At 34.7% G+C, this 9738-nt stretch overlaps 2 protein-coding genes across 2 annotated transcripts; both read right to left on the minus strand.

Moving 5' to 3' along the window:
* Positions 1-193: 193 nt before the first annotated feature.
* LOC141666544 (cytochrome P450 98A2-like) lies at positions 194-3019 on the minus strand. Its single transcript, XM_074472601.1, has 3 exons — positions 2467-3019; positions 1464-1861; positions 194-1033 (listed from the first exon to the last, which is right to left on the minus strand). The coding sequence occupies exons 1-3, from the start codon at positions 2948-2950 to the stop codon at positions 386-388; spliced, it is 1530 nt and encodes a 509-aa protein (XP_074328702.1). The 5' UTR covers positions 2951-3019; the 3' UTR covers positions 194-385.
* A 1156-nt stretch (positions 3020-4175) lies between these two features.
* On the minus strand, positions 4176-8581 carry LOC141666545 (putative protein phosphatase 2C 15). The gene is made up of 8 exons (XM_074472602.1): positions 7488-8581; positions 6762-6933; positions 6502-6655; positions 6367-6430; positions 6122-6229; positions 5855-5980; positions 5487-5719; positions 4176-4595 (listed from the first exon to the last, which is right to left on the minus strand). Exons 1-8 carry the CDS (start codon positions 7698-7700, stop codon positions 4376-4378), a joined length of 1290 nt encoding a protein of 429 aa, XP_074328703.1. The 5' UTR covers positions 7701-8581; the 3' UTR covers positions 4176-4375.
* Between the last annotated feature and the right edge of the window lie 1157 nt (positions 8582-9738).

The following is a 9738-nucleotide window of genomic DNA, read 5'->3' on the forward strand; positions in this document are numbered from 1 at the left end:
TATATGTAATATGATCAGATCAGAGAGGTTCATCTACTATTTTTTTTTATTAACAGTTGGTGAAAGAAGATTAACAGAATCTTACTAGGACTGGCAAAACAAATTATGGAAAAATAGTAGAATGCAAGATTAATAATAATCTACCAAAAAGTCTTACAGCATAAAACCCGAAATGGTTAATGACAATGTACTATACGCAAATAACTCTGGAGAGGAATTAGTTAATGCATTACCTTTATACTTACAAAGGCTTGAAGAACATACAATGTTGATAACATAAAACTGAAACCAGGTTCAAGTGGAAGAACACTAAGACAGATACCAATTATCAAAAAAGCATTGTATTAAGCTAACAGTGTGATATCTTAAACATTTGAAGAAGACATTACATATCCTCCACTGCCAAACGTTTGTACAACTGACTTGGCAACCTCGGTGTTGGAACAGCTTGCAGGGGCGTTTTCATGTAAGTTACCATTCCAGGGCTCTCTGTCATGTCAATCTCATCTGAGCTCAACCCACTAGGTGGTGCCCATGAGTAGTGGTGCAAGAGATGACCCAACATTGATGTCACCAAGTTGATACCTAATTGTGCCCCAGGGCAAACTCTTCTTCCAGCTCCGAAAGGTAGTAGACGATAATCATGCCCTTTCATGTCGACATCCTCTTCTAAGAACCGTTCAGGCCTGAATTCTAATGGGTTTTTCCAAACAGCAGGGTCACGAGCCACGGCCCATACATTTACATGCACATTTGAACCCTTAGGAATGTCATAGCCACCTATTTTGACATTGGCATTGGCACGGTGTGGGAGCATGAGGGGAGTTGGGGGATGTAGTCGTAGAGCCTCTTTCGCCACACATTGAAGGTAGGGGAGATTCGAGAAATCCAGTTCAGTTAAAACACGCTCATATCCTATCACACGGTCAAGCTCCTCTTGGGCTTTTTCTTGCACCCTTGGGTTCTTAATAAGTTCTGCCATGCCCCATTCTACTACAATTGCAGTTGTGTCTGCTCCTGCCGTAATCATATCCTGGAAAAATAACAATTATACCCTTTAGCATTCACCCAAATGTGTGTTTGTGTTATTTCTTAAAACCCTTGTCAATTTATAATACTAAGAAGTGGAATACAGGGGAATTTGCCATTTGATACACTGGACTAAATTTACCAAGAACTAGAGGCAAGATAACGGATCAGAAAATAATGTTTAAACCTTACTAGTCACAAATGGCCAATATAAGGTGATTAATACCAAAAATAAGGGCTCAAATCGATCGTACAAAATAAATTTAAAATCCAGGGTATCAAGTGTTTTAGCATGTAACATCAGGTATCACATTGGCATTAGGACAGAACTACAAGGAGAAGAAACTATAGTTTTTTGACAAGAAATTTTAACGTATAAAGAAACTGAAATAGAAATTAACAGGGTAATGAAGAAAGGAGAGGCAGAAAAATACCCAAAGTAGACCAATAATGGTATCCTCACTAAGGTCATATTTTGCTTGAAGGGTGAGCAATGCATCAACAAAATGTTGTTTGGTGCCACCGGACTTTTGACGAGCAAGAGTATGCTCTTCCATGATGGCACGAGTGAGATTATCTCTCCGCGCTCCATGTTTTGCAAATGCTTCCTCTTCCAGTGGAAACAACCATCGGAGCCATTGAATGTGTTCAGCTGTTGCAAGAGAGGCACCAAGTTTTAGACCATTAGCAATAATAGCCTTGAACTCCTTGCCTTGCTCATCCATCACCCCCTCCGAGTTGACAAATCGTTTTCCAAAAGCAAGCCTGGTGATGTTGTTGAACGCAACACCTCCTAGATACTGCCTTACTAGCAAACTTTTCCCTATGGTATCTGCATTTCAACATCTAGGTGTCATATAATGTTGTGTAAACGTCGTTCCCTGACCCAACAATAATCCTCGCTATGTAAACATAACCAGCCAATACTAAATACAGAGCAATCTAGAATATACGATCCTACTTTGTCGAGTACTTTCATAAAGAGGAATGTTATTTTCTACAGCAAGTACACAAGACAATCGATTCATTTGATTTCGGTGAAAATATGTTCGATAACTTCAATTACTACCTCTAAATATCATCAATGTCTCTGTTCCATATAGTTTATTGAAGATATAATAAAACTACTCCATCCCATCTTGACCATATCAGGATTGCACCTACTAATCTTTATCAAATAAAAATAAACTGACCTGTTTTACATCCTGGTTGCATAAAGGTCCTATAATTTCAGGCTGAAGGTAATAATCTCTTCAGCCAGGAAAAAAAAACAAATGGCCTAAGCCCTAAGGTTTATGATACAAAACAGGGGATAACACAGGGGAGAAACAGGGGATAAAAAGTCACTAAATTTCGCATGAATATAAACTCAGATTGATGTTTTTTTTCTAGTTCAACCTGCTTGTATTTGTTTAAAGTAAAAAGAAGAAAAAATACCTGAGTTAGTACAATCTTTATAAATGGATTCCACCATAGCTGTAACTTCATCTTCTCTAACAGGTCTTATAGCTTCAAGTCTCTTAGGAGTAAACAGCTCAAGTGTACAAACTTTCCTAACTTTAACATAATGAGGTCCATAATCAGCCCATATTAAATCCTTGCCATCTCTACTAAACTTAGCTGCTGATCGGCTTCGATGCCGATCAGCTAACTGTTGATCCTTGTCTTTCAGCACTTCTTTAGCTAGCTCAGTGTTATTGACTATAACATTCAGAGTTGATCCAAACCAAACTGATATGATAGGACCATAAGTTGTAGACCAATTGTTGAAGCACCGGAACCTAACCGGTTCGATGTCGTAAAGATTGCCTACTATAGGCCATGGACGAGGGCCGGGTGGGAGCTTGAATCTGAGCTTGTGGTAGAGCTGGTGTAGGAGAAGTATGGTGCAAGGGATGATCAAGTATAGAAAGAGAGCCATGAAACAAGACTTGGGATTATGGTAAAGGTTGAGAGCATGTATAAAAGATGGTAGGAGTTGGTAAAGGGTGTTTTTGTAATTATAATTTTCTAAGGAAAAGAATTTTTTAGCTAGTGAGGTTTTGTAATCATTAAATATTTTTTTAGAAAAATATATTGAAAAAATAATAAGAAAATTTTGTAAAATTTAATATGAATCATGCAGGAAACAATTTAAAAATTTTAATATAAAAACAAATGAAGCATGGGTGAGGTGGGTGAGGGGTTGAGAAGTAAATGGTGGTAAATGGTCTAATGGGAAGTCAAAATAGCTGGCGAAATAGTGGGTGCGGGTGGGACCGGTTAGAGTTGGTAAGGGTTGGTGAGACGCACCCAACTGTAATGGTTTAGGGATTACTATTCACAAATTACAATTGATAGCTTATGAGCTTATTATTTTAGTTTAATTATTTTTTTTTAATTTATATATATATATATATATATTATCATTTCTGATATTATTGCAATATTATTTTTTTTTTCTTACAATGGATAGGTTTTCTTCATGTATATTTGATTACTAGCGAATACAACTTCTAGTAATTATGAAAATGGTGATTAAAATTAGAAACCGTATAACCTTTTTACGTAGTTGAACACCCTCACTTAATCACTATTTGACAAGTTCGAATACATGTATTTCACAAGTTCGAACTCTCACATGTAGTAAAAGAATAAGGAGATAACTGTATGATAATTGTTAGAAACTTCAAACTAGTAAAAGAAAACAATTAATAGTTTAACAGACCTTTTAAGAAAGTTGATGAAGTATTTCTCTAAACCCCCAATTTTGGTCCAAGCCATGATTGTTAAGGAGGTAAATTGAAATGAAGGTAATCGCTAATACAAATTATTTGGTGACCACCTAAGCTCCGACCAATACAAAATCATTGCCTTGCTTTGTCAATATTGTCCAGGTCAGTTAATACAATTACTAATCTATTAAATGTTTTTATAGCAATTTGTTAATCACTTTGCTGAAAGTAATTTATCATATCCATAGAGTATAGAGCTCCTGTGGATCGTCATTTGTCATCAAGCTAAACAGTTTTTAATAAAAACTAGGCTAGTTTCCATCTTAAAAAATCAATTTAGATTTAAAAGTCTTCTATATTTTTGGATTGAATAAGACTTAAATCATTTACACCGAAGCAATCTGCTTCTCAAATTCAACTAGTTCACTTGGATTTGGCTAAATCTTTCGAAAGAGATTGCAAATGACCTTGTAGAGTCGTAGCCACGACAAAATCTAACATTGTCTAAAATATAAAAATATGTATATTTGGTGCAAAACCTTTTACAAATTAATACTTTCCTGGGCTAAGAAATATAGGGACTTTAGAAGAATGAATATAAGAGAAGCAAGCACAAGCAACAAATTGTGGGTTTATACCACCTTAACTCCACTTGGTATCTTTCCTTCCATGGCATCCTTCTTGTTACGACAATCAGCACATAAGAAAGGACCTTGCCATGGTTTTGAACTGGTGGAGAATATTGAACCAGCATGGACGGATATGCCCTCACTTGCAGCTAGGTCAGTTTGACAAATGGCACACATAAAAAGACCGGATGTTGATTGATTGCAGGTGTCATCGTTTCCTAATCTATTTAGTACAACGAGAAAAGTATGTGTGTTAAAACAGAAGGGTGCATATCAAGTGAAGCTTGTAAAACTTGAATACGTGTTGAACTCCACAGAACAGTAGCATAGAGACTACTAAATGCACAACAGCACAAGATGATATTAATATGATGCAAGATATAGGCAAATAACCGAATGGGTCACTGTGACTTGTTGCACGATTCTAAAAGTCTAGAAATGCTCTAGTTTCTGCTGTTTTCAGTCATATACTAAATGAAACTGTGAATGATAATGCTAGACAAATCCCAAAAAAGTACTCTTATTCTGGTATATTCAGATATATGAAAAATCAATATATTTTGGTAACCACCAAAGGATTGCACGAAATTAAGATACTGTTATGGACTATAAAATATAAATCAGAAATAGGACTCTTTATGCCTAGTCCAATATAGTTTTCACTTTTAAGTTATGTGAAGTATTAAAAGAGGTGAGCTGCTAGATACATACTTCAGTTCGTAAAATATATTAGACAGCTAGGTAGCATCATACAGAAGCCTTCCTACATTAAGGTGGTGGCCTTAATTAATGCAACTCAGATTAGCTACACCTCATAAGGAGGAAACAACATTCCAGGTCTCTCAGTTATAACTTATAAGCAATTCAATAAGACTTATAAGCAATTCAATAAGACAGCTTGATGCTGCTGATCTAGTGGTATTACCCTCACCTCTGTTAGGAAGGTAGAGGTTCAAGCCTTGTCAAGTTGCAAAAGACAAGAGTGGGTGTGTGACTGTGTTCAATTAGTATGGGGCATTGTTTCGAATTTGTTATCTAGTAATCTACTAAGAAAGAAAGAATGGGAGTATAATTTTTCAAATAGGTTAGAAGTGAATTGCAAAAAGTTTTAAACCTTTCAGCAAGCATTGCAGAACCCTCTTCAAAAAGCTCCTCTACAATACCAACAGCTGATAGTTTCCTTGACAGTTTGCTGGCAGAATCATGGGACCTCTTTCTGAACAATAGAGCTCTAAATCTGTTCTGCTTTTTTGGAGGCGGAGAAGGTGGTGCTGAATTATCAGGAGGAATTACGTCTACAACAATACAAGTTGTGTCATCCTTCAGCCCCCTTGTCCTCAGTGCTTCCTAGTTACCATCCAGTAAAATGCAATGTGAAAATTCAGGTTTTCGCTTAATGTGCCCATGAATGTTATATGAAGAATACATGAGCATTTTGCTTATGCATGTACAGAAAACATTACACAAATATGAGCTTATTACCTTAACTACTTGTCTAGCAGCAAGTTCAGCAGGCAATCCACGACATGATTTGGCAGCCATATCCGAAGATAACGCATCCCAGATACCATCGGATGCTATAATAAGCCGCCCTCCCGCAGTTGATAACTTTTATAATGATAAAACCATGTCAGGCCACAAGCCAGTAGCAGACTTTCAATTAACGCGTGGACAGTTTAGTGTATGAAGCCAAAAATATAGATTGCGTTCTTAACAAATTAATTACAACTGTTAAAATTGATTACTCACTTTCACTTGTTTAACATATGGTATTGGCACAATGAATTCTCCAACATCCATGTCCCCAATTGATCTGGAAAGGCATAAGCCCCCTGGCCAGCAACGGAGGGGACCAATCTGTGAAAATAGCAATATAGTTAGATGGTACAGATAAACCAAAACAAGTAATTTTTTTTATAACTATAAAAGGAAGCAATATATAATGTCTTGATGATGTACAGCATGAAACTTTAATAACTAAAGAAAGTACTCGCCTCTGCACCGCCAAAGATACTAAGCCTTCCAACTTCACCTCCACTTGCTGTTACACGTTCTCTTCTGAAATGGCAATGGAGTTAACATCTGCAGTATGAGATATGAAAATCAAAACATTGAAGATAGACGCTCACTCATCAACATTATCTTCGAGTCTATGATCTACAGTCAATTCGGAAACAGCGCCTCCTTGGGTATCTAAGATGCAACGAGAATCTCCAACAGATGCAACAGTAACTGTCCATCGATCTATTATAACAAATGTTACTGTGGTTCCCGAAGTTAATCCTGAGAGACAAAAAGTAACAGTCGATCAGTTACATAATGAATAATTGAATCACAGTATATTAAGATTTAAAGGAGAGGAAATATTTAGAAATTTCAGAACTCATGCCTCGACTCTGGAATTCCTTGTCAGTTTTTACAAATCCTGCAACTAATGCCCTAGGTAAAGCTTGAAGCCACTCATCTCGTCCAAGTCCACGAGGAATAGCATTTAATACATGATTTAATAAGTGATCCCTTGAATATATAGCTGCAGCACTTCCATTGTGCCCATCAAATATCTGAAATCGGAAACAACATCATATATAGCATAGGAAATCATTCTGCAGAAAAATTGAGCAACAGAAAATCATACTATTATTTTCAATTATTTATAAATTGCACACAAAAGAATTAAACAAGAAAATTATTTGGTCCATTTTATATGGCACCAATGATTGCTTCTAATCATTAGTACAAGTTGAATTGCCAACAACACAATGAAAAAAATTGTGTTTCTGTAAGAAAATTGCTTTAGAGAGATTACATAGCAGCTCAAGGACATAATCTATCAGATAAATGAAGAATCAAAAGCGAGCTAATAATCCTTTTGAGTATGAACATAGGACGAACATAGTAGAAACCAAACCAGAAATACTTAGTGTATATCGTATAGCAGGGTCATTGTAAAATGAGATGTACTCAGAATCTTAGACCTTACATCTACTCCTACTAGCAGAGCAGAGAGAATGTTTTAGTAATGACCCGAATTTAACAGTGCAATAACAAGAAGAGCACCGACATAAGAGCTTCGCATAGAATGCAACATTTAGTAGATAGCAGAAAGACTGCATACCGCGAAAACTGAGAAAACGGATGAAGGATTCCCTGAAACTCGCTGACAATCAGTCTTCATAAGGAAGAAATCCTCCCCTTTTCTAGATTGAGCTGCATATCCATATCTAACAGTAGGCTTCTCCATTTTCTCATTCCTCATCTCTCTACTCAGTAGTGCAGCTAAAGGCACAAGATCATGATGATGCTGATGCCTTTCCACCTTAGACCCCATCCTTTACAACCCCAAAATCTATCCAAATTTCTTGTACACAAATCCCAACAACAACTTCCTAACACTCACTCAAACACAAAAATGATCCCCCAAAACCCCACCTGCCAAGATCACTTTTTTTCCCACCTGAAAACTCAATTTCAATGCAATCACTAAATTCAAGAACCTTCTAACTAAAAACCCACCAGCCAAGATCACTTTTTTGAACCTGGGGAGAACAATTTTTCTTGCAATCACTAAATTCAAGAACCTTCTAACTAAAACCCCACCTGCAAAGATCACTTTTTTTCACCTGGGCAGCTAAATTTTTCACTGAAATTACTAAATTCAAGAACCTTCTAACTAAAACCACACCTGCCAAGATCGCCTTTTTAGCTCAAATCTTCACTAAAATCAAGAACTTCACAACTTAAAACCCTTAAAAATCAAAACTTTATATGTTCAAGTATCAAGAAAGATACAAGAACAAAATATTTAAACAATATATAATGAAAGAATCAAATAAACTTGGAACAACTAAACAAGGGCTGTCAAATTAAAACAAAGATATGATGAAAAAACAAATGTTTGTACGGATTATGTTTGTGAGTGAAAGACAAATGTAGATCTGATTACAAGCCAAGAAAACAAAATAGTTCTAAGTAAATTGACTAATTAGTAGTATATTATTAAGTAGAAAATTAACACGGAAGATCAAAAAACGCGGATTGGTGATGAGAAATGAACTCTAATGTTACAATCATACATTACCAAGAACATGAATAATACAAACATTCTTAAAGAGAAAGACAAGCAACATGGTATATATAATTATGTTCAAGTAGACATACAATGATATACTTATGATACTTACAGATTAATATGAAGAGTGTGTGTATTTTATGTTCATGTATGCAGTACCTCCACTTGACAAAAAGGCTAAGGTTTTTTCTTGTACAGCTGGAAAATGCGTGAAACTTCAATGAGTATTATTTTAAGAATTAATTGCACTTTACTCCATAGTACTATTTTTCAAAAATAAACTTGCACCAAAATTTTGGGAAATTCAGTTTGTACCTTTATACTTCAATTTTGGGATTCATTATGCACTCATTTCAGAATTCTGTTGAATTGGGTAGGGGTATAAACGGAAATTCAATAAAAATATTAAGTAAATAATTTCATATCTTTTAAAATAATGTTAAAAATTGAATTTTGATACAAAATTGTAAGTTTTTAATTTTTTAAATAATAATAATAATTTCAGTTTTGATTTCATTTTATATTATTAATGCTAGTATTTTGTAATTTAAAAAAAAATATTTTAACAATTAATTTTGATTATATAATTAAATTTAATTAAGTAAAGTAATAAAATTTTGAAATTGATATTGAAAAATGAAAATTGAATGTAAAATTGATAGTGTTATTTGAAAATTAAAAATTTATTATTTTATAGTTGATATAAAATAATATACAATTTTTAATAATATTTGAACAAGCTAAATTTTATTTTGATCAAGTATATTGTTGAATTTCCGGTTTTACCCCTACCCAATTTAACAAAATTCTGAAAAAAGGTGCGTAATGAATCTCAAAGTTGAAGTATAGGGGTACAAACTGAATTTCCCAAAGTTCTTGTACAAATTTGTTTTTGAAACACAGTAGTAGGGTGCAAAGTGCAATTAACCCTTATTTTAAATAATAAGAATGTGGTCTTTTTTTATTCATTATAGTTTTTTTTTGGTAGTGGGAATATGAACTTATTTCTTCTTTCCGGCACGAGGTCATGAGTTCGACTTTTTCTTAACCCCTTACTCCCGAATTTTAATTAGGAAGGAAAGTAAGTGCTGAATGAGTAAAATAGTTTCACTTAAATTCATATTTGTTCTCCCGAATTTTTAAAATGAGCGAAAACAAGTGGTAATTAATGTAAATTTAACAAACTTTCATTTCAAAACTTTCACTTGAAAAATGGATTACCTCCTTACCATTTATTTTCTTCCCTTTAAAAAACAACTCGGAAGCGAGTCCTAAATATATTAAAAAAATACGTGGC

This window comes from Apium graveolens, chromosome 6 (assembly GCF_009905375.1).
Source record: "Apium graveolens cultivar Ventura chromosome 6, ASM990537v1, whole genome shotgun sequence".
Taxonomy (NCBI): domain Eukaryota; kingdom Viridiplantae; phylum Streptophyta; class Magnoliopsida; order Apiales; family Apiaceae; genus Apium; species Apium graveolens.